At 37.7% G+C, this 25611-nt stretch overlaps 1 protein-coding gene across 9 annotated transcripts in view; it reads left to right on the forward strand.

Moving 5' to 3' along the window:
* Nucleotides 1–25611, forward strand: part of MED24 (mediator complex subunit 24) — an 87100-nt gene that overhangs the window by 45136 nt on the left and 16353 nt on the right. For all 9 annotated transcript variants that reach the window (XM_034415796.2, XM_034415797.2, XM_034415798.2 and 6 more), the window contains exons 15-18: nucleotides 4922–4959; nucleotides 6239–6321; nucleotides 7747–7925; nucleotides 8095–8194. In XM_034415796.2, the coding sequence (XP_034271687.1) occupies nucleotides 4922–4959; nucleotides 6239–6321; nucleotides 7747–7925; nucleotides 8095–8194 (400 nt within the window). The remainder of the gene's footprint in view (nucleotides 1–4921; nucleotides 4960–6238; nucleotides 6322–7746; nucleotides 7926–8094; nucleotides 8195–25611) is intronic.

Genomic DNA, 25611 nt, shown 5'->3' on the forward strand with positions numbered 1-25611 from the left:
TCAGTCTGGCTTCAGGCCTGGCTATAGCACGGAAACTGCTTTGGTCACGCTGATGGATGATCTCTGGCAAGCCCCTGATGGGGGTCATTCTTCCATCTTGGTGCTACTTGACCTCTCAGCAGCTTTAGATACCATTGACCATGGTATCCTTCTGGGACGACTAAGGGAGCTGGGAGTGGGAGGCACCATGTTACGGTGGTTCTCCTCCTATCTCTCTGGTTGGTCTCAGTTGGTGTTGGTAGGAGGACAGAGGTTGACCCCTAGGCCCCTCGTTTACGGGGTGCCTCAGGGCTCGGTCCTCTCTCCCCTCCTATTTAACATCTATATGAAGTCGGATGACATGAGATCATCCGACGACACGGGGTGAGGTATCAGCAATATGCGGATGATACCCAGCTGTATATCTCTACCCCGCATCAATTCAGTGATGCGGTGGATGTGATGTGCCAGTGCCTGGAGGCTGTGAGGGTCTGGATGGGAGTCAACAGGCTCAGACTTAACCCAGACAAGACCGAGTGGCTGTAGGTATTGCTAAAGACTATGTCGATTGTCCATCCTTGGTTCTGGGGGGAGAGAAATTGTCCCCCTCAGAACGGGCTCGCAATTTGGGTGTCCTCCTAGACTCACAGCTAAGATTAGAGCAACATCTGATAGCTGTGGCTAGGGGGACCTTTGCACAGGTTCACCTAGTACACCAGTTGCGACCCTACTTGGATCAAGAGGCTCTCCTCACAGTCACTCATGCCCTTGTCACCTCACGGTTAGATTATTGCAACACGCTCTACATGGGGCTACCCTTGAAAAGTGTTCAGAGACTACAGTTGGTCCAGAACGCAGCCGCACGAGCTGTTGTGGGTGCACCTAGATACACCCACATTACACCAATTCTCCGCGAGCTGCACTGGCTCCCTATTGGTCTCCGGTCACAATTCAAGTGTTGGTTATTACCTTTAAAGCCCTACATGGCTCAGGGCCAGGTTATCTTCGAGACCGCCTTCTGCTGCATAGCTCCCAGCGACCGGTAAGATCCCACAGAGTTGGTCTCCTCCGGGTCCCGTCAACTAAACAATGCCGGCTGGCGGGCCCGCAGGGGGAGGCCTTCTCTGTGGCTGCCCCAGCTCTCTGGAACCAGTTACGTCCTGAGGTCCGGACCATCCCCACCCTATTGGCCTTCCAAAAAGCAGTGAAGACTTGGCTTTTCCGGCAGGCCTGGGGTCGTTGATCTTGCTCTTGTGATCTGGCGAGATCCAGCCATGAATGGCTTGAATGAGTTTTTAATGTTTTTAATGTTTTTAATTTTTAAATGTGTTTTTTATAATGATTTTTTAAATGTATTGTGAGCCGCCCTGAGTCTTCGGAGAGGGGCGGCATATAAATTGAATTAATTAAATTAAATTAATAATTGAACAGAAGAAAACGAAAAGGGAACCCCTATTCTCCAGAAAGAAGATTACTGCCTGCTTCAAGTTTGACAAATACCATTTGGTTGATGATAGAGGAGTTGAACTTTTGGATAGTAATGAAAAATGTTATGTTGGAAGAAACAAAGATGCTGTAATTCCAACAAGAACCTCATCTCAGCTGTGAAGCATGGGAATATCATGGTGAATTGAGTAAATAATAGATTCTAGGTTGAATCAGCAAATTCTAACGATATTGAATTCATCTGTGAGCTGAAGTTTAAATAAATGTAGGTCATGTAGCCCACAAAAAGAAATCTATAACCAAATGGCTGAAGCAGAAGCAATTTAATACTTTGGAATGGCTGAATCAAAGTTCTGAATATTACTGATTAGAAATGTTCAATAATATCTGAGAAGTGCAGCTTATGCAAGACAGCCAAACATATCAATGAGTTGACACAGTTCTGTAAAGAGCAGTGAGCCAAAATACTTCCAATTTGATATGATCAAAAGGTACTGGAAATGCCTGCTTAAAGTGATTGCTGTTAGTGCCACAAGTTAATAAATCTAGAATGTTCCATATGTCTTCCAAGAAGACAATTAATGTTGGCTTAATATATTCCATAAAGGTACGACATTCTTTCGTGTGTCATCTGTTTAACCAAGTCTTTTTATTTACTAATTGACCATAGATGAAACTCAGATAACACTGTAGGTCATACTGTTCCAGATTTATAGAAGCTTCAAAAGGATTCACAAACATTCTCTTACCATGTGAATAATACAAAAATCACTAAATAAATGCAGAGTTTATTTGCTGCTCCCATTTTTGCTAAAGAAGATAGAATAACTTTGCCTTGATATTATGCTAAAAACTAGCTTAGTAAAATGTATCAGAGCAGTTTAAGACCAAATTATAGTCAGCTAACAATTCTAGTTTTTCCATTTATGGCACAAGCAAAAAAACAAGTTGAATAATTTAACACAGTTCAGAAGTCAAACTGGGAGAATAGTGGGATCCTTGATATTCTCTGAACTTGGTTGTTTTCTTGCAGACATTTCATCATCTAACTAGGTAACATCATCAGTGCTAATTGAGAATGGAGCTTGTTCTTATTATATATAATAGTGTTTTGCCCTGGTCAGTGTTGGTGGGAGTAATCTCTCTCTATAGAAATAATTTATACAAAGAGACTAGTAATAATGGATTAGCAGACCATTCCTACCAACACTGACAGAGCAAATCACTAGAATATAAATTGTGAACAAACTCCATTTCTTAATAGCACTGGTGATGTTACCTACTGTGTTTTTCGCACGATAAGATGCTCCAGTCTATAAGACACACATTAGCTTTAGAGTCGGAAGACAAGAAAAAAAAATCTGTCTCTGCCTCCCAGCGTCCATCTGGTATTCAACCTTGCAGCCAACAGCTTGTTTGTATTGTTGTATTGTATGTTTTTTATCTGGCTGCACACCGCCCTGAGTCCCTTGGGAGAAGGTGCGGTATATAAATTCGAAATAAAATAAAAAAATAAAAATAAAATAAACAGCCTGCCTGGTGTTTGTCTGCTGCCTCCGGGGAACGCTGGAGCCTTTGCTACTGAGCATCTGATTGGCGGTTAGATTGGCAGTATTCCTAGATCGGTGGTCGCCTGTTCGCTGCCACCCGTTCGAATGGGCGGTGGTGATAGGTGGTGCCGATCGCTAGAACAGCTGATCAGCAGTATTCCGGGAGGCTGATCCAACTGCCAATCAGCTGTTCAGCAGCAGGCTCCAGTGTTCCTCAGCACTCTTCTTCCCTGCCGCAATATTTGCTCTATAAGACGCACAGACATTTCCACCCATTTGGGTGGGTGGGTGGGTGGGGGCAGTGTGTCTTATAGTATGAAAAATACAGTAATTATGTCTGCAAAAAAACAACCAAGCTTAGAGAGCATCAGTTCAACCCTGAGCTACAATATTCTCTTCTATGGGAGGTTATTAATTGGTGGTCAAAGTTCACAAGGTCTGTTAAAGTAGTTGGTTTGAAATAGGAATAGTTTCTAAGCCAGGAGTGTCTAGAATTTCTAGAATAAGGAACATGTGCTGGGAGCAACACTCAAACAAAACACACACACACACAAATTATTTAAAAATGTGATTTCTATTTATTTAAAAGTATTAATATTCAGTCAATGAAATACAGTTGATAATTTATCATCTGAATTTTTTATACTTTTCCTTTCTGATTAAAAATTATAATTTAATGGCAACCATTAGAAAGATTCTGGGAGAATTCTGTAAAAATGGGGGGATTTCTATACCAACAAGGCAAAGGTGAATTCAGATATTGTTTCAACACCTAATAATCCCTTAGTAGAGAGATACGAAAACGAAGACTCAACCATCCAGGCCAAAAACATCTTTTAAAAAAGGCTAAATCGTAGCAACTAATAGTAGTTGTCACAATTTAGCTTTTTTAGATCACTTACTAGTGATTTTTGCCCAGTAAGCACCAGACCTTCTATCTGGCACACTTGGGCTAATTGGCTGTAATCAAATAACTGCAATAATAGTCAACTCTTGAGTAACTTTTATTACTAGATTATTTGCTGCCTTTTTGCCTTAGAGATGCCTTTTTCTTAAAAAAAAATGTATTGGTGAATTATAATTACCAGATGATATGATAAAGTACAACCAAAAATATGCTAATAGAATCAGAAAATTATACATTGATACTGTATTCAATTTAATTTAATCAGAAAAGAATATACTGGATAGTAATTAAAGGAGTGACATTTTGAAGAAACCAAAGAGAATATTCATAAAGAATCCATAAGAAAAGTACCTCAATCAAATTTCTTTCTCTATTTCATAGGGCATGTATTCTGCCTGTATTCTATTTCATAGGGCATGTATTCATAGGGCATGTAGATCAGTTTAAGAGCTAATTATTGTCAGCTAATCTGTTTTCTCTTTCCTTCATTTTTGAAATAAGTATTCTTTATGCCAGGTGTATACATTACTTATCCTGTGTAGAGCACATTAAAGGTCTGGGGAATTATTGGATTGAGCAGAGCTATAATCTTGCCACCACTTGTCTCTTTGGTAATCTACAATGCTGGTGAAGATTGGTTTCAGGAAGAGGTCAAAGAATGATCTTCTAATGAAGGACTTTTTCACCAAGCCAGGATTTTCCCAACTTTAAAAAAGAAAAGTCCAGAGGTTCCTGAACAATTGTGACATTGCAGCTTACTAGAGAATGGACCAGGGTTGGGAAGATTTTACCTCAGTATAATTGTTACAGGGTAGAGGATAAATAATGTCTATAATATTGGCCTACCAAAGTCTGAAGATGCAGAATTCCTGTATTCTGACTTTGCTTTCGCCTCATTTGGAAGATGGGAATAATTGTGATCTACCTGATTTTTAAAGATTATTTTGCACATTAAAGATATCAGCTTTTTTTAAAAAAATTAAATTGTTAAAAACAGTTAAAGTGAACATTTTGTATTTTCATTCTTTACACATTTCAGGCTCAATGAATTTACCAAACATATCAGTGGAGAAAGCTGTAAGTCCCTTTCCTTTTGTCTTTTTTTTTCCTGCCATCAAGTGTCTGCGTAGCTAACCCTGGAAATACAGGCTTTCATGGGTTAACCATAAAAAGCTGCTAGGGAAGGGGGCCTGGGTCAGAGAAGAGTTGAAAGTGAGCATGGTGCCTGGCAGCGTAGGCTGGCCCAGCTCAGCATTCCTGATGCAACAAGGGGGACATTCAAGTTATGACTGGGGTCTCTTTGTCTTTTTGGCTACCATGTGCACCAGCCTTTCCTCCAATCCCAAGAATAGTGACTTTGTGTGCTTTGGGTGGGGTGCCCAACCCTGAAGAAAAAGGGTTAACTTGCAGCTGTGTGTCTGCTTCCTTCCCTCCCCCCCCCCCCAATCTTAAGCTTAGTGCACCCATGTAGTTCAAGTCCTTTGGATAGAGTGATGTTTGAATCCTACTCAGCCCAAGATAAGGAGTCTGAATATGTTTGCATGTGATTACACACGCAAAAGCTCTCTGACTTTCCACTGGACAAATCAGGAAGGAGTTTGCAGTTGTTGAAAGAGTTGTTTTGTTTTCATTTGTGTGAATGTTGCAGTTTTGCTCAAACTAGATTTATCCTCAAGATAAATTGGATTTTAATTCCTATAATCCTCCAGCCAAGTATTATGGAAGTGGAAATCCAACACAGTTTGGGGAAGGCTGTTTTAGAAGTTGTATAATTTCATCATAAACCATTCCAGGGGGGTTGATAAAATTTCCGAATACAGAAAAATAGAACTGAGCAGGCTTTCCATGTTTTTTAATAGCATCTCTTTCCTTTGCCACTTAGCGTAATGATATCATTTAATACTTGCTTTGGAATTACACAAATAAGAGCAAAAGACACCAACTTTATTATTTATATGCCTCATTAAAAAAATTACTTGAAATCTGTGGGAAGGGATGGATGGAAGGGTTTAACTGTTTGTTTCCGAAAATGTTTGGTGCCCTATGCTTTAGAACCCTTTTTCCTGTCATGTCAAATGTTTTGTTATAGATGAATAAATAAATGAAGTTATACGCAGAGAATGAACTGTGATGGCTAAAATTTTTGGAAATCAGATTTCCATTTATTTGAAGGACAATTGTTGATGAGATTTGATTTATTTAAATAAATAAAAATGAATGAGTTGGTATATTCCATTAATGGTACTGTTTAGTGTGATGGTGGCTACAAAGCACTTCTAGCCCATCATATATCAACATTTTGATTTACATATGAAAATTCTTATTTTTATCTCTTCCTTCACCATCTGAAATCTAGCTAAGGGAGCCTCAGTCCGAGCACTTCTCTTTGATATCTCATTTCTTATGCTGTGTCATGTTGCCCAGACCTATGGCTCTGAGGTAGGAACATTCTGACTTTTGTATTACATCACACAGAGAAAATAGTGAGAAGCTCACGCTCCGATATTTATCTTTCAACATGTACTGCACAGAATATCTTTTATTTGCCATTCTTCCCTACATGCTGGCTGAGATTTTGGGGTTTATATTCCCAAACCTCCGGACAGTACCAGATTGAGATACCTGACATAACATTTTTTTAAAGAATAAGAATTATAGCATAGTGTTGGTGCTCATCAGTTTAGAAAAACTTATACAATAATTTCTAAAATTCTGAAGGTCTACCAATCCACAGTCAGACAGCCTTAAATTGAAGAAGATTTGGGACAGTAGTGAATCTTCTCCAAAAGGGCCATGTCATCGAAATTATTCCAAGAGAGAAATATAAAATTGTTCAGGAAATCATAAAGAACCACCTACACACCTCAAGCACTTTGGATACAATCAATATTCATGATTCTGCCATCTGGTTAAAATGGGGTTCATAGGAGAGAGTATGAGCATTTTAAAGAGAATGTTTTTACAAACTATCAAGGTTCCTGACACAAATGAGCTGTTGGGGTAGAGGATTAGAAGATAACTTTATTTAAAGCTGCAAAATGAAGCATTACCTAGAAGTTTCATCTTCGTGTGTTTGTACTGCAAAATGGTGTAATTGAACTATTCTAATATCAGAGATTTGGTTGTCCTCTCTGCAGTCCTCTAGACTTAAGGAATGAAATTATCTCTGGGATTCTATTCTTGTCCATAAAATTGCAAAGGAGATAATAAAGCGAAAATTGCAATGGTCAATTATCTCTGACATTGAGACTGACACTCAAACAAACAAAATAGGGAAGCAGATGATAATGCCTTCCCTTCCTCCCTCTTCCAAACTATTGTCATCCCAGAATTCTTTATCTGTAGTGGGACATTATACTAGGCAGCAATATAAAGTTCTGTTGTTAGTAACGGGACTATTTTTTTCACTGAGCATTTCATATATTTTACTTACTAAAAATTAAATATTTCTTGTTTGCTGTTAGTGAGTCACATTTCCAAATAGACTGCTGAAGGAAATTTATTATGCGTACTAATAAAAGCAGTTGTAAACGTAAAAGCCATTAAAGAGAAATAGAGTCCATAGCAATAAAATGTTACAGACATACAGATAGTTTAATTACTGCATGTGGTTAACTCTAAATTGCTCCCACAAATTATGTTAATTTGGGGAATTCTTTTATATACGCATCTTAAAGCCTCTTTTATTTCTGGAGTGAAATAAATTTCTTTTACTCCCATGTGCTATTTGTACAATGCAGTAAGTAGCATACTGTGAAAGTATTTCCAGAATTATCCTATGGTTGTCCAACTATTCGCTAGAGGGTGCTATTGTCCTTAGTTAAGAATTTCATGCTATATTATTTCTTGGTTGGCTGCTTTCAGGTGATCCTGTCAGAAGCTAGCCCTCCAGGAGAAGTGCCTTTCTTTGAAACCTGGATGCAGACCTGCATGCCAGAAGAAGGGAAAATTCTCAACCCTGACCACCCTTGCTTCCGACCTGATTCCACCAAAGTGGAAACACTGGTTGCTTTGCTGAATAATTCTTCTGAAATGAAGTTGGTGTAAGTATTTAGTGATGAGCCCCTAGGCTTTGAAAAAAACAGATTGAAAATTAAATAACATAAAACAAAATAAGGGTAAGTGGGGATAAGGGAGAATATTACCTTGGATAAATTCTTATATTTATTTTGCTTTTTTGCCTCCTTCTATAATATCGTTACTACTGAGAAGGCAGATGAAATGGCAAGAAGCATGTCTAAGCATCTCTGCTGCCATCTTGGAGATCCTGAATGCTTGGGAGAACGGGGTCCTCACCTTTGAATCCGTCCAGGTATCTTTCTTACCCAGAGATTGTATCAAAACACATATATGGCACTCTAGGGCTTTTAAAAACTAGAAACATTTGAAGGGAAACACTGGATTAAAGAGCCCTGGGTTGTTCTAGAATTGGGCTGATCTTTAATTGGAAAAATTTAGCATTATCCTCCACAGTAGGATTGGGTAGTCTGGAGAATGTGAAGTTCAAGAAAGCATATTCAGGGACTTCTGGGGGAGGCATGCGGAACTAAGCATATCTCCAAAAGAGAGAAGACAAATTGTGGTAAAGACCAAAGAATTAAAGAAGATCCAGGCTTTTTTCCAGCACAGCACAGCAGTTCTCCTCCCACCTGTTAAAGAGACTACCTCACACGTGGTGGAATCTCTCTGGCAAGCAATGTTTCTTGTACTCGAGGTTGGCTGAAAAGAGTTCCTCAGAAGGAACTTCTTAGCCAACAAAATTCTAAGCAACTGCTTAGAAAACAGAAATACTGCTTTGAAGAGTCTCTGCCTGGTGCAGGATGAAATATCTCCAACAAGAAGCTTTTGTGTTTTCAGGGAGGATGGCAAGGTTTGATTTCAGGATGGACCATTTTCAGTCAGGAACCAACCAGGTTGACGTCTCTGGAGATTCTCAGTCATCCATGTCACAGTTGTCCAAAGGTGCTTTTTCAAGAAGCAACTGGACTTTCTGGTTTTGCTTTGAAGACATTTCATTATTAATCAAAGAAGCTTCTTCAGCTTGGATGAGAAGCAAACATCTTCAGTTAATAATTTTGATTTATTTTGATTTATTTTTAAATCCGCCACTGCACCGAATTCCTCTACTTTTCTAATCAATTTAGGGCCTGATTTTAGCGGGTCTTCAATTATAAAAACCATATCATCTGCATATGCTTGAATTTTATACTTCTCATTCTTAATTCTCGAACCTTTAATCTCTTGATCTTCCCTGATTCTATTTAAGAGTGGTTCCAGTGATAGGATAAAAGAAGTTGGGAGAGTGGGCAACCTTGTCTTACTCCCTTTGTTATCTCAAATCCCTCTGTCGTGTCTTGGTTAAACGTTACTTTTGCTGTTTGTTTTGAATATATTTTTTCAACAATTTTTCCAAATTTTTGTCCAAATTCCATTTTCCTTATCAATTTTGTCATAAATTTCCAGTTCAAATTATCGAAAGCTTTTTGTGCATCAAGGAAAACCAGTGAAATTTGCTTCTCTGAGTGTATTTCGTAATACTCTAATATGTCAACTGTCATACGTGTATTATTTTTAATTTGGTGTCCTGGTAAAAATCCTCTTTGGTCCGGATGAATATGTTTATTCAGAATCATTTTTAGTCTTTCCGCAATTATTGACATAAATGTTTTATAATCAGAATTCAATAGAGAGATAGGCCTGTAGTTTTGTATTTGTTGTTGGTCCGAATCTTCCTTGTGTATAAGTGTAATTAATGCCTCTGACCATGATTTCGGAATGTTTGTCTCCTGCAATACATCATTAAATATTTCTAACATTAGCCCTCCTATCTGGTTTATTATATTCTTATATAGTTCAATCGGTAATCCATCAGGGCCTGGGGTCTTATTATTTTTTTGTCTTTTTATAGCCATCCCAAATTCAGTTTCAGAAATTGGTCTGTTCAATATTTCTTTTTGTAAATCTGTCAATTTATTTCCTCCAAGTATTTTTTAATTTCCGATTCTTTTTTTTCTTGTGTATATAATTTAGAGAACAAATTATAGATTATTCGTTTTTTATCTTCTTTTCTGTATCGAATTGCCCCTTCTTCATCTTTCAGGCATTGTATTGTTCTTTTGTCCTTTTCTTTTTTCAGTTTGTAAGCTAACCACCAACTTATTTTATTTGCATGCTCAAAATAATTTTGCTTCGCTGTCTTTATTTTCCAGGCTACTTCTTCCTGTGTAATCAAATTTAATTTATGTTTAATTATCCTTCTTTCCTCTTTAATTTTCTTGTTTTGTCGGTCTTTATATAATTTTTCTTCTAATTTTTGGAGCTCTTCCTGTAGTTTATTTTGTTGTTGATTTTTCTCTCTCCTTTTCTTTGCAAAATATGCAATCGAGACCCCTCTGATGTAGGCTTTTAGAGTGTCCCAAAGATTTTGAGGGGAGGTATCTTCTTTTTTATTTATGCTCAGAAATATCTCTATTTCTTTTTCAATTCGCAATTTATATTCTTTCTCCTTATATACATATTGATTTAGAGTCCACCTTTTATATCTTTTTTGTCCCTTCCAATGAATTATTATAGGGTTATGGTCTGCCCTTTCGTTTAATCCAATATCTATTTTTTCAATTTCCAATTGCAATTGTGTTGACATCCAGGCCATGTCGATCCTGGACCAAGACTGATGTGGATGTGAATAATAAGTGTATTGCCTCTTTTCCTTATTGATTTCTCTCCAGGTATCTTTTAAACCTAATTCTTGTGTCATATTGAAAAACTCTTGGTAATATTTCTTTCTTTTTTTTTTTTTTTGGTTTTCTTCTCACTATGATAGTCTTTTTTATTATCCATTATAGCATTATAGTCTCCTATTATGAAAATGTTTTCTATCTCCTGTTCTACTATTTTATTATGTAATTTTTTATAATATTCTTGCTGATTTGAACTTGGGGCATATATCACAACTAATAAAAATTGTTTGGATTCGGTATGTAATTTGACCATCAAAATTCTGCCTTCATCATCCGCATACTTTAATTCTGATTTTATTCTTTCTTTTATGTACACTGCTATTCCCTCTTTTTTTTTGTTGAGATAGAGACACATATAATTTCCCTAATTCCTTATTTTCCAATAATTTTTGAAAACCTTTTCTTATGTGAATTTCTTGTAAACAAATAATATCTATGTCTAACTTCTTTAATTTTGAGAGTGTTTGTGTTCTTTTCTTCTGTATATTTAAACCATTAATGTTCACGGAAAATAATGATATTGCTTCTTCCATCCCTTACTGAACTTGTTTTTTTGTATTTCTTGTCTCTCTCTTAACTCTTCCTCTTGCTCCTTCTCTTTCTCGTTCTTTTTCTTGAGCTTTCTTTCTTTCTTTCTTTCTCTCTTTCTATTTCTTCTTGTTGTTCCTCTTCTTGACTTTTACTTTCTAGTTCGTCCTTACTTTCTTGTTCGTCTTCCAAATAATTTTTATAAAACTCCTGTGCTTTTTCTACTGAGTCAATTTTGAATTTTTTATCTTGCCACGTGATAAGGATTCCTTCCGGCATAATCCATCGGAACATCACTTTGTGTTGTATTAGTTGGGATGTCAGCTGATGATATTGTTTTCTTTGGTCTCGTATTTTCCGTGGAATTTGCTTTAATATAATAATCTCTTTTCCTTTATAAGATATTGTTTCCTCTCTAGATTTTTTATATATTTCGTCTCTCATTGCTTTTTTACTGAACCTAATGTGTACTTCTCGTGCCAATCGATGTCTTCTAATATAGTTATTATGTACTCGGAATGTTTCGTCCATCAAGTCTATTACCTCCTCTTTATCCCTTTGTATTAGTTCTGATGTTATTTCACTCATCTTCCCTTCCAAATCTTCTTTCTCTTCCGCCACATTCTGAAAACACAAATAGAAGGAAGCTTTCTCCATTTCTAAAAATGCGATAGAATCAGCCAATTCTTTATTTGCTTTTCGAGCATCCTGTTCTGCCATTTCTAGTTTCAGATCCAATAAGTCTACTTTAGATTCTATTTTTTTTACTTTCTGTTCGTTCTCTACTACTGTTTGTTGAATATTCTCCATCTTCTCCTTCATACTCTTTAGATCTTCCTTTAATTCTCCTATTTCATTTTTAATTTCTTTATGGAACCTTCTAGCTTCCTCTTGGTGATCTGCCATCTTTTCTTGAGATTTCATTAAAGTCTCTTGAATCGTTTGTAGCATGGTCTGCATAGTACTCATCGTTGGTTCCTTCTTATCTTTTTCTTTTCCCAGCATACTTTCAATTGAACGCTGGGTTGTGGGGGAAGGCATCAAGGTTGGGGTTGATACAGTTTTTTTTTCCAGTTTTTGTTATTGTTGTTGTTGACATTAAATTTCTTGTCAGGTTCCTCCACAATTTCATAAAAAAGTTTAGATATCACTTGACCTGTTACAATTCAATTTAACTACTCTTAGGATCTCTCACTTACGATTGCTATCTATTTGTTATTTATTTAATCCTTAAACCCTTTAATCCTTGAATTTTAATAACAGTTTTCTAATACTATTTTCTATTTCGAGATTTTACCCTGTTTTAAACAATCCCTTTCCCCCTTTTTTTCCTCCTATATATATATATTCCCCTTCAACTCTCAATTTTCTATATCACAATAAAGCCTTTTCAGCAAAACAGAAAGCCCCCCTTCTCTGATTACAATTACTATTTCAGAAATAATCCAGTTACAATTTCAAAAATAATACTCAAACCAGAGTTCAATCTTTTACAGCAAATTTCTCTCTTTAGAATTCTTTTTTTTTCCTCTTAAGACTGCCTTCTTCCGGTTCTTCCACATCTTATTGCATCAGCTTGTCCATTTTATTGTTCTCATCCTTGCCACTCTTCACTCCGCCATCTGATCTGTCCCACTTCTCAGTCTTACACCAATTTACATTCCACTGTATTTCCTGGTATTTATAAATCCACTGGATTCAATTGTCTATTTTTAATTTTCTGTCCACAGTTTTCTTTTTTTTAAAAAATTTTTTATTATATTTTTATTGTTAAAGAATAACAAAAAGGAAAGAAAAAAAATCAATACAAAAAATCAATAGTAAGAAAAGAAATTTTTTTTCCCCCCAACGTGCTATACAAACGGAAAGGAAGTTTTAGGAACTTGAAGTCTTCAATTCTTCCAGAAATCTCTTTGATAAGGTACTGGTGCCGATTCATCCAATCTCCCAAGTGCAAAGTCCACAAATGATTGCCAAGTGTTCCAAAAAACATTTTCTTTATATATACCACTTCTAATTTTCATATCACAAGTCAATTTATCATTTAATGCAAATTTCCATGTTTCATTGTACCATTCTTCTAATTTTAAGTCAACATTTAATTTACAATATCTAGCAATTATAATTCTCCCCATTATAACCAAAATCCTCACCAATTCTCTTTCTCCAGTTGTTAATGTTGTTTCATTCAATATTAATAATAATATGGTTTCCAGTTTCAATTTGACCCTCTTCTTAATTATTTCAAATATTTCATTTTCTATCCTAGACCAAAAAAGTTCAACCCCATTACATTTACACCACATATGAGCATATGTCCCGAGTTCCACTTTACATTTCCAACACATTTTATCCACTTTATTATCCATTTGAAAAAGTCTTATTGGGGTCAAATAATACTTCCAAATGACTTTATAGTTATGTTCTTTAATCCTTATTGATAATGTCCTCATTATTCTACTAACCCAGTTCATGTTCCAATTTTGATCAGAAATTTCAATACCCAGTTCTTTTACCCAATTCTCTTTCATTACCCTTTGTGAATTATTATCAAAGTTAATAATTTTATAAATTTTACTAACTAATCCCGTTGGCCCAATTTCATCTTTTATTATTCGAGATGTCAAATTTTCAAATTCCGTTTCCTTTCTACTCTCATCGTTCCTTTCTTTGCATTTCCTATTCCATTTATTCATTCGAATTCTTTCAAACCAATTAATGTTTAATTTTCCATAAATTTCCTCTTTCCTCATTTCATTTTCTATAAATTTCAACCATTCACTAATTGTTTCCACTTTCTCTTCTATTATAATCCTCTCTCTGTTACTATTTAATTTCATTGGGCAATTCTCTTTCAGTTTACCTAAATACAATGCATCTGGTATTAATTTTTTTGCTACTCTGTCCCAATTTTTAGTCAAACTATTTAACCAATAATTACAAATTTTAACCTTACCTTTAAAATTTTCCAAAAACCATTTGTAACCAAACTTCTTTATTTCCTTCATTTCCAAATTACCCCAAAGTTTAACATCTCCTTTTAAAATTTTTACTACTGTTTCTATATTAAATGCTCTATAATAGTTTAATAATTTTGGAATTCCTAAACCACCTTGTTTTTGGTTCTGATACCACATTTTATTAATCAATCTTGGTTTTTTATCCCCATTACAAAATTTATCTATTTTTTTTTTTATATACTTCAATGTCCTTCTCGGTTAAAAAAATCGGAAGCATTTCAAATAAAAAGTTAAATTTAGGAAGTAACATCATTTTACATAAAGCTACTCTACCAAACCAAGATAACTTAACTTTTTTATATTTCCCAATTTTCTCTTCAATTTCTTTTGTTACTATGTCATAATTTAGTTTCTTTAAATTTTTAATTTTAAGTGAAAGTATAATACCTAAATATCTTAAATTATCCTTTATCCTAATTCCAAATTGATTTTGTAATTTTTCTAATTTATTTTCCCTATCAATTTCCATTAATAATTCTGATTTTGCCCAATTTACTTTCAAACCAGTCATATCTTCAAATTCTTCCAAATGTATTTGAACTCTTTTTATATCATTTGTAATATTATTTAAAATGACAAGAGTGTCATCTGCATATAAATTAACTTTGACGCCTTTATAATCTATTAACTCTGAATCCTCTTCAATCAAAGTTGTTAAAATTTCCATTGCTAATAAAAATAGGGTCGGAGACAGAGGACAACCCTGTCTTGTCCCTGCTTCCAAATTTATATCTTGTGTAAATATACCATTTACCTTCACTCTTGCCGTACCCCTCTGGTACAATTTGGAAATAATATGAATAAATTTATTACCAAATCCTAATGCAGAGATCATTTCTGTTATAGTATCCCATTGTATAGAAACAAAGGCTTTAAAAATATCCAAGGCAAGAATACCTATCTTATCACCATTATTCTCAGCAATATCAATAACATTTAATACTCTTCTAACTAAATCACACATATAATGCCCTTTAACAAAACCTACTTGATTATGATTTATATATTTATCTATAAAATTATTCAATCTATTTGCTACAATTGCAGTAAATATCTTAGCATCTTGGTTAATCAAGGAAATGGGCCGATAGGATTCAATTTTTTCTAAATCTTTACCTGGTTTCGGGATTAAGGATATGATTGTTCTATTCCAGGACATGGGAATATCATCTCCATGTAATATCTTATTATACAATTTCTGTAATTTTGGGATCAAAGTTTCTTTAAACTCTTTATAAAATTCTGCTGGTAACCCATCCTTACCTGGAGATTTTCCAAGTTTTAGCTTCTGAATCACATCTTTAATTTCTTCAGAGGTAATATCCTTTTCCATTTTTTCTTTATATTTATTATCAATTTTCTTCTGACCATATTTTTCTAAGAAATTTTTTAATTTACAATTATTAATTTCTTTTTTAAGATATAATTCTTGAAAAAACTTTTTAACAATTTCACATTTCTTTAATTTTTTATAACCTCTTACCTTTTTCATCTATTAGGACACCTATTTCTCTTTTTTCTTTTTTATCTTTCGCCATTCTTGCTAATAATTTTGAATTTTTATTACCATATTCAAAAAATTATCTTTTTAAATAGCTTAAATTTTTTTTAACTATTTTTGTATCTTCCGCTATTTGTTTATTTTTCAATTTTTTTAAGTTCCTCCCATAATTTCCTATCCTTAGTCTCTAGAAATCTATTTTCCAGTTCTTTTATCAATTTCTTCTTTTCCTCTATTTTTTCTTTATAATTCTTATACTTCCTACTTGATAATAGGATACTTGATCCTTCATCTCCTTCAACTCGCTCCTATCTTTGATGTATTCAACTGCGGAGCTCCTTGCACTGCGAGATTCCCCCCTCTCGCATGTCTGGCCCTCTCAGTTATCAAGGGCCGCCCTTGAGGACGGGTTTTGGAACCCTGAGAGGTGGTTTGCAAAAAACCGACGGCTTTGGGGGTTTTTAGATAAATCTTTAAGTTCTATTTTAAGGGGTTCTGGGAGGGATTGTGGGAATGGATCTGGGGGGATCCATAAATCCACTGAAAGGGGTAATGGGTCTGATAATCATGGTGGGGAGGATGGGGACAGAAATCTGACAAGGATGCAGGGGGATGAAGCGATGGGCATTAGTATAGTAAGTGGGAGGGGCAGATATGACGGCTGCAGGGGGCCATATTATGTTTCGGGAGTGCACACTCGATGTTTACGAGCGATTGCCCACTCCGACCCCCAAAGCACTGCTCGTTTCCCGGGTTGTTCAGAGTCTCAGACCCTGGGTCTACGGCTGATGTTATGTAATGCCAGGTCAGTGGTAAATAAAGCCCCCCTCATTCATGATCTTATTTCAGAGGGGGGTGCTGACCTGGCAGGGATTACGGAGACCTGGTTAGGCCAGGAGGGAGGAGTTCCCCTTGTGGAAATGTGCCCGCCAGGTTTCCGTGCATTCCATCAGCCAAGGCCTCAGGGAAGGGGTGGGGGAGTGGCAACAATCATTAGAGAAAGTCTTTGCCCGAGGGAGGCCACTGTTCCTCAGATAGCCGGATGTGAGTCCCTCCTTGTGAAGTGGGGTCAGGGGATTCAGATGGGCCTACTGATTGCGTACCTGGCTCCCTGCCACGTAACAGCGGTCCTGCCTGAGCTGCTCGACATTATAGCCGGGGTGGCGGTGGAAACCCCTAGACTTATTGTTATGGGGGATTTTAACCTGCCGTCTGCTGGTGAGATGTCGGAGACGGCTCGGGAGTTCATGGCTTCCATGACGGCCATGGGCCTGACCCAGGTAGTTCAAGGCCCCACCCACTTGGGGAATCACACTCTGGACTTGATTTTTGTCTCTGATCAGTGGCTGAATGATCTAAGAATAGGGGATATAGACATCAAGCCCTTGTCATGGTCTGATCATTCTCTCCTTCACATAGACTTTCAAGTCACTTCCACCCACCGCAGGGAGACAGAACCAACCAAATGGTTCCGTCCCAGGCGCCTGATGGACCCCGAAAGGTTCCTGATGGAGCTTGAGCCATTTCCTGAGACTCTGGCTCACGACTCGACTGAGGACCTGGTGGTCGCCTGGGACAGGGTGGCTACTGGGGCCTTGGACCGTGTCGTGCCTTTGCGGCCTCTGACCCGATGCCGATCTCGTCTAGCTCCTTGGTTTTCCGAGGAGCTGAGAGAGATGAAGCGTCGGAAAAGACGCCTGGAAAGTGATTGGAGGACAAGCCGATCTGAATCTGACCGAACACAGGTGAGATCTTATATTAAGACCTACCTAGTGGCGATAAGAGCGGCGAAGTCTAGCTACTTCTCCGCTCTTATTGCATCTGCAGAGAACCGCCCAGCTGCACTGTTTAGGGTGACCCGCTCCCTACTTCAGGTGGGGGTACGGGAAGATCCCTTAAAGGGTCGAGCTGAGGATTTTGTACAATTCCTGCATGATAAAGTCGCTCAGATTCGGGAAGGCCTGGACTCCGATTGGGTAGATCCAGGGGAAGAAACGGGGGCAGGTCTTGAGAGCGTTATCTGGGAAGAGTTTGACTCTGTGGCTCCTGAGGATGTGGACAGGATTCTGGGCAAGCTTAACGCTGCCACATGTTTATTGGACCCATGTCCCTCCTGGTTGGTACTGGCCTCCCGGGAGGTTACACGAGGCTGGCTCCAAGGGATTATAAATCTTCTCTGAGTGAGGGTGTCTTTCCCGCCGCCTTGAAAGAGGCGGTTGTGAAGCCCCTCCTCAAGAAGCCTTCCCTGGACCCGGCTATATTATCAAATTATCGTCCAGTCTCCAATCTTCGCTTTGTTGCGAAGGTTGTTGAGAGTGTGGTGGCGTGACAACTACCCCGATACCTGGATGAAGTTGTCTATCTGGATCCGTTCCAGTCGGGCTTCAGGTCACGATACAGCACAGAAACGGCATTGGTCGCATTGGTGGATGATCTCTGGAGGGCTCGGGACAGAGGTTGCTCCTCTATCCTGGTCCTATTAGATCTCTCAGCGGCTTTTGATACCATCGACCATGGTATCTTACTGCACCGGCTGGAGGGGTTAGGAATAGGGGGCACCGTGCTTCAGTGGTTCTCCTCCTTCCTCTCTGACCGTTCGCAGTTTGTGTTGGCAGGGGGGCCGAGGTCGACCTCGAGGCACCTTATTTGTGGGGTGCCGCAAGGGTCAGTCCTCTCACCCCTTCTGTTCAACATTTATGTAAAACCGCTAGGTGAGATCATCCATGGTTTTGGGGTGAGTGTTCATCAGTATGCTGATGACACACAGCTATACATCTCCACCCCAGACCACCCCAATGATGCCCTTGCTGTGATGTCCCGTTGCCTGGAGGCCGTGCGGATCTGGATGGGGAGAAACAAGCTCAGACTCAACCCCTCCAAGACCGAGTGGCTGTGGCTTCCGGCGTCCCGGTATAGTCAGCTGGTACCATCACTGACAATAGGGGATGAGATCTTGCTCCCCACAGAGAGGGCCCGCAACTTGGGTGTCCTCCTGGATTCACGGTTATCTTTAGAAGATCATTTGACGGCCGTGGCCAGGGGTGCCTTTTATCAGGTTCGCCTGATCCGCCAGTTGCGTCCCTTTCTGGATCGGGATGCCTTGCGCACGGTCACTCATGCCCTAGTTACCTCCCGTATGGACTACTGTAATGCTCTCTACATGGGGCTCCCCTTGAAAAGCACCCAGAAGCTCCAACTGGTCCAGAACGTAGCCGCGCGGGTGATTATGGGCGCAGCTCGTTACGCCCATGTAACACCTCTCCTACGCGAGCTGCACTGGCTCCCGGTGGTCTTCCGGGTGCGATTCAAGGTGTTAGTTATCACCTTTAAAGCGCTCCATGGCTTAGGACCTGGGTACCTACGAGACCGTCTTTTGCCACCAATAGCCTCCCACCGACCAGTTCGTTCTCACAGGGAGGGACTACTCAGGGTACCGTCAGTCAAATTATGTCGACTGGCGACTCCCAGGGGGAGGGCCTTCTCTGTGGGGGCTCCAACCCTTTGGAATGAACTGCCCCCGGATATACGGAATATCCCTGATCTCCGTGCTTTCCACCGTGCCCTCAAGACCCTGATGTTCCAACAGGCAGGGCTAAGCATACAAAGATGCGAATGATTTTTTAAATGTTATCTAATTCTGGGTTTTATTTAATTAATCAAACTAAGTAACAATTTTAATTAGCAATTTTATGATGTTTGTGTGTCTATATTTTTCTTGACTGTACACCGCCTTGAGTCCTACGGGAGAAAGGTGGTATAGAAATATAATAAATAAATAAAATAAATAAATAATGTAATACTTTCTCCTCTAAAAATTGCTTTCATTGTGTCCCAAACTGTTCCATAATTAACTTCCCCATTATCATTCCAATCCCAATTTTCTTCCCATTTCTTAAGAATACGATTCTTATCTTCCTCGTTTTTATACAATTTTTCATATCTCCAACAATTTTCTTTTTTCTCCAAAAACATATCTAATTCTAGTAACAATTCTGCTTGGTCAGAGTCTTTAAATATTCCAACATCCATATTATCCACGTTATCCATCAGATTCTTGGATACAAAAATATAGTCAATTCTTGAATATGAATTAAATACCTTTGAGTAAAAAGTATACATTCTTTCATTACCTTTAATCTCCCTCCAAACATCTACTACACCATTTTGCAACATCCAATTATCAAGTATCCCCATTTTTCTTATTCCACCATATCGGGTAGGATTGGTACTATCCATCTGGTTTCTAATTAAATTAAAATCACCAGCAATAATTACCTTCCCTACCCTTTCAGTTTGCAACAAATCGGTAATCTTATTCAAAAAATCTTTTTGATTCACATTTGGTGCATATAAATTAACTAATGTTATTTTTTCCTCATTAATACATCCTGTTATTATCAAATATCGTCCATCAATATCTGCTATTACTTTATTTTTTTCAAATTGGACTCTATTTGATATTAATGTTGCAACACCTCTAGATTTTGAGGACCCAAAAGCTTTTTCATAAACCTGCATCCCTTTTAAATACATCCTGTTTATATCCTCAGATTTCTGATGAGTTTCTTGCATAAAAAGTACGTCAGGAGAATCTCTTTTAATCTTAAATTCTAAACGTCTTCTCTTAATCTGATTCCCAGTACCTTTAACATTCCAAGTCATTACCTTAATTACCCCCATTAATATTTTTAATTTTAACTATTCCCTCTTTTTCCTTTCCATGACCCAAAACCCAAACAAATATATGTAGATAACACATAACATAAAAATAATAATAATAATAATAATAATAATATAAAACATACAAACAACATAAAACAAAAACTAACATAACACACAACCACATAAAATCTTCATCTCCCACCGTCTTCATTAAGACACGCCTCGTTTCCAAGAGTGGGGGAGAGGGGACTCCGTCCATCAGCTGGGTCGTCTCATCATTGGCATAATTCTGGTTTCAATTGAACAACTACAGGTTCTTCGTCCCTGCACTCGGGCTCATTTTCCCTTTTATGTTCAGAGTCTAATGTAATCATCCTTTACACTCCTTCACCAGTAAGATCTCGACTTTTCTTCTGTACCTCCGCCAAAGATGGAGAAATATCTTTTCGTTGGTTTTCTTTTCCTCTTTGGTTTTGGACCTAAACCTCCGACTGCCCCTCCTTCTTCCTCTGGTGTTGATGTATATATTTCAATTCCACCCATTTTGAGTAATTGTGATCTTAATTCACTTTGTTCTTCCTCTTTTTCCAAAAAGCCAAGCTCATGGAAGTATTGGACCACATCCGTTTCTATTGTAAATATATGCATTCTATTTTTATAGAAAAATTTCATTCGCTGTGGTGGTCTCCAATTATACTTAATACCTCTATCTCTTAATATTTTAGTAATTGGCTTCAGATAATATCTCCACGATCTTTCCTCTCTTGAGATATCTTGAAAGACTTGGACCTGTTTTCCCTCAAGCTTCAGCACAGCATCACCATTTTCTCTAATTTTTGCCATTACTTGTAATTTATCATTAACACTTGCAAATCTCACCAAAACAATTCTTATTATTTCACGTTGTCTTCTAAATCCAATTCGATAGACACTTATCAAATCTGTAGTTATAAAATTTTTATCCAATCCAAGTTCATTAAGCCATTTCAAAACACGTTGTTTAACATTGTCCACTTTTTCTTCCACTATGCCTCTTATAACAATGTTGGACTTCCTAACTTCTTCTTCCAAAATACATATTCTTCTATCCTGTTTTTCATTTTTAAAAAAGATTTCACTTATTTGCTTATCAATTTTTTTTGTTTGCATTTGTAGTTGGTCTACATTATCTTTTATCACTGTTACTTCTGCTGTGTATTTAGCAAAATTAACATTAATTTCTTGAACAATTTGTTCCAGCTGATTGGATCTTTCCTTCTTTTCTTCATCCATTTTTAAATGTATTTTTTGAAATTCTGTATCCATTATTTCAATTTTATCACTTAATTTGTTTAATGCCAACACAATTTGAGCTGAGTCAATACTAGCTTGAGAAATCTGTTTGACCTTAGATCGCACCGATTCATCTTTAGATGGATCCATCTTAATAACTACTATAATTTTTGACCAAATATTTCTATAACCTTATTCACAGTTCAAAATCAATGGGTCATCAACTTGTATTTAAGATGTTAAATTATTGTAGAGGAAAATCTTTAATCATCAATTCTGTACCACAGATACTCAGAAGGGTCTTTTCAAAAGGACTTGGGCTTATTTTACTTTCACTTTAAGAAGCCAGAGACGACAAATAAAGCATTAAAGAGTCCCAAATTTAAAAAAAGTTGAAAGTCCAAGTTATTGAAGGCTTGCTTACAATTGCTTCTTGCGCCAGAGGCAGTGTAAAATACAAACAGTGAAATTCCTGTAGTCACGTTAATCAAGATCAGTTACACTCCTCAGCGCCATTTTGCCCGCTGCGAACTTCAAACAGCAAACATGCTTTAGATTACTTTAAAACTTTAACTTTTAGTCCACAATTTTCACAATGTCTTCAAAAAAAAGGATAATTGCTTTCAAATTTTCAGACGATCCCACAAACAAGCCATTTAAATATTCGGCTGTTCCAAAAAAAAGGTTCCTGTTCTCCACATTTATGTCGACTCCAACATTCAGGCAGCTCTCATATATCTTATTTTTATCTTATTCAAACATAGCCATAAAACTTAATTTGCTGACCTTTGCCCTGCCGACGTTTTTTGCGGATCCAGCTCACAATTAAATTCTAATTTATTGTTTTTCAGACCTCTTTAAATCATCGTTTCGCCGTTTCATCACCCCCTCTGCTCACTTTTATCCCCCAAAGGGAAAGCACTTTAAAAGAAAACCTCAATTAAAAGCAGTTCGGGGTGGCTTACCACATCAATCTTAATCCAACCAAGACAGGAACTCTTCAATAACACATTTAGTTGTTATCGGACTTTAAAAATGCTGTTTATTTTATTTTCATCCGCTTTCAATTTTCCATATGCCTCAGAGAGACGAAGACAATGTCTTCTAAGCCACAGCCATATTTCTTCTCAATATTCTCAGTCCACCTACACCAATTTTATCAATTAAAGAAAGAAAAGTTATCAGTTTTAATCTTAGTTCCAAAAATCACCATATTAATTTACTCTTTTTCCATCTTCCGTTGCAATAATCCTGGTTGTTACTTTGTATCTTCTTTGTTGCTTCTGCTTTCACTGCTTCCGCCGTCTTTGCTTTCTTCGTTCAATCGCCTCCTTTTAAGCGCACTCCCTCTCGATCGCCGCTTTCTCTGCTCCCCGCGTCCCTCTCTCGTAAATCTTTTCTTAAGTGTCACTTTTACTTTCTTTCTCCGCTTTCAAATAATCACTGCCACTGATACCACTCTTTACTTCCTCACTAAGGCGGCCGCCATCGCTCCTGATCTGCCTTAAAGGCAGATTTTTCCCTGTAGGATTTAAGGGTTCCTTTCTCCAGGGCACTAGCGTCTCGCCCAGAATCAAAGCCTTTCCCTTTAATATTCCAGACCCTCCGAGCCTGGAATTGCCCTTGACGGGGCTCCAAATCAGGAATTAGCTGAGTTTTCGGGAGCTGTCAAAAGCACCCTCACCCACTCCGTGAGACGTCACTGCCGGAACGGTCAAAATTATTAACCAAAAACTTTACAAAAGAACAGGAGCTAGAACTAGAAAAGACTATGGATATACAAACTACCAAACTACCAAAAAAATAAAATATTTGGGAATCTGGCTAACCGCAAGAAGCTCATCAATCAAAAAAGAAAATTATGATAAATTGGTTTGGCAAATTGAGAAGGATTTGGAAAATTGGACAAAGCTGCAAATCTCATGGACAGGAAGAGTGGCGGCAATAAAAATTTATTTATTTATTTATTTTATTTTATTATATTTCTATACCGCCCTTCTCCTGCGGGACTCAGGGCAGTGTACAGCCAGGTTAAAACATAGTATATAAAATTTAAAAACATTTTAAAAACAATTAAATAATTTTGGCCTGAATTTAAAACAACCCAATTTAAACCAAATTTCGATTAAAAAACTAAGAGGATGGGATCAAGCCAGCCCAGCTAGATGGAACAAGTGTGTCTTCAGGGCCTGACGAAAAGTCTGGAGGTCTGATATCGTGCGTATCTCAGGGGGCAGGTCATTCCAGAGGGCAGGTGCTGCCACAGAGAAGGCTCTCCCCCTGGGGGTCGCCAGCCGGCACTGCCTGGCCGATGGCACCCTGAGGAGGCCCTCTCTGTGTGAGTGAACCGGTCGGTGGGAGGCTATCAGCGGCAGAAGGCGGTCTCACAAATACCCCGGCCCTAAGCCATGGAGCGCTTTAAAGGTGGTCACTAACACCTTGAAGCGCACCCGGAAGACCACAGGAAGCCAGTGCAGCTCACGCAGGAGAGGTGTTATATGTGAGCGCCCCGTCGCTCCCATAATCCCCTGCGCGGCCGCGTTCTGGACCAACTGCAGCCTCCTGGTGCACCCCAAGGGGAGCCCCATGTAGAGAGCATCTTGCCCAAAATAAGTATCTTGCCCAAAATCTTATTCCTCTTCTAGGTTATACTGATTAGAATGGAAAAAAAAATCTTTGATTTATTAAACAGAATGACTACAAAATTTATTTGGCAAGGGAAGAAAGCCAGAATTAGATTAAAAGTATTACAAGACACAAGAGACGGAGGAGGAATAGCCTTCCCGGACCTGTTACCAAGCAGCTGGCTTAGTCTGGATAAAGGAGTGGATAGAATTAGAAAATAAAAGACTTTTAATATTAGAGGGACGTGATCTTCATGTAGGGTGGCACGCATTTCTATGGGGGGGGGGGGAACAGAACACATATGGATACTTCAAAAGACATGTAATTAGGAACTCACTCTTAACAATTTGGAACAAAATTAAGAAACTTCACTATGTAGGAGTACCGTCCTGGATCTCTCCAGAAGAAATATTAACACACCCAAATTTACTAGACTGGTCCAAAATTATTAGATATAGGGATATTGTTAATGAAGGGGGAACCCTAAAAGCAAAACACGAATTGGAACAGGACTTAGGTAGAGAAATACAATGGTGGTCATACTTACGAATAAGATCAAAATATATTGAGGAGAAAAAAACGGATCAAATTAGAATAGAACTAACCGACCTTAATAAAATTTTGTTAAAGAATGAACAAAAATTAATTAGTAAAATATATAAATTTCTATTTATACAACAATAAAATGTGGTATAAACTGGAAGAGGAAACCATGAAAGAAATGATGATCAAATGGGCCCAAAATTTTAATTATCCGATAGAATTGGAGAAGTGGGAGAAGATGTGGAAAACAAATATGAAATTAACGATCTCTGCATACAAGGAAAACAAGATGAAAATGTTTCACAGATGGCATCTCCCACCAGTGAGAATAGCAAAGATGTTCCCCAGCAATTCTCCGAAATGCTGGAAATGTAAGATTAGTTATGGAACATTTTATCACCAATGGTGGACATGGTGGTGAAAAATTTTTGGAAGAAAATTAAAAATTGGATCGAAGAAATAATCCAGAATTCAATAGAGGGAAAACCTGAGCAGTTTCTATTAGGGATATCAATAGAAAATTATACTAAAGAAACACAGTATCTCATATTACATATATTGACAGCAGCACGTATTATATATGCACAATACTAGAAGAAAGAAGAACTACCATCAGATAAGGATATAATTAAAAAGATTCTGGAATGCGCAGAACTGGATAAACTAACTAAAGAAATTCAGGGGAAAGAGGAAACTAAATACTATAAAGTGTGGAATAATTGGTATGAATGGCTGAAAAATAAGGAAATAAATTAAAGGAATGAAGAAGGGAAAGAAAAATGTGACAGATCAATTAATATGTTAGTAGAAATGAAATATAATAGGAGAAAAAGGCTGA

The sequence above is a fragment of the Pantherophis guttatus genome, chromosome 4, assembly GCF_059756535.1.
Source record: "Pantherophis guttatus breed Tessera chromosome 4, ASM5975653v1, whole genome shotgun sequence".
Classification (NCBI taxonomy): domain Eukaryota; kingdom Metazoa; phylum Chordata; class Lepidosauria; order Squamata; family Colubridae; genus Pantherophis; species Pantherophis guttatus.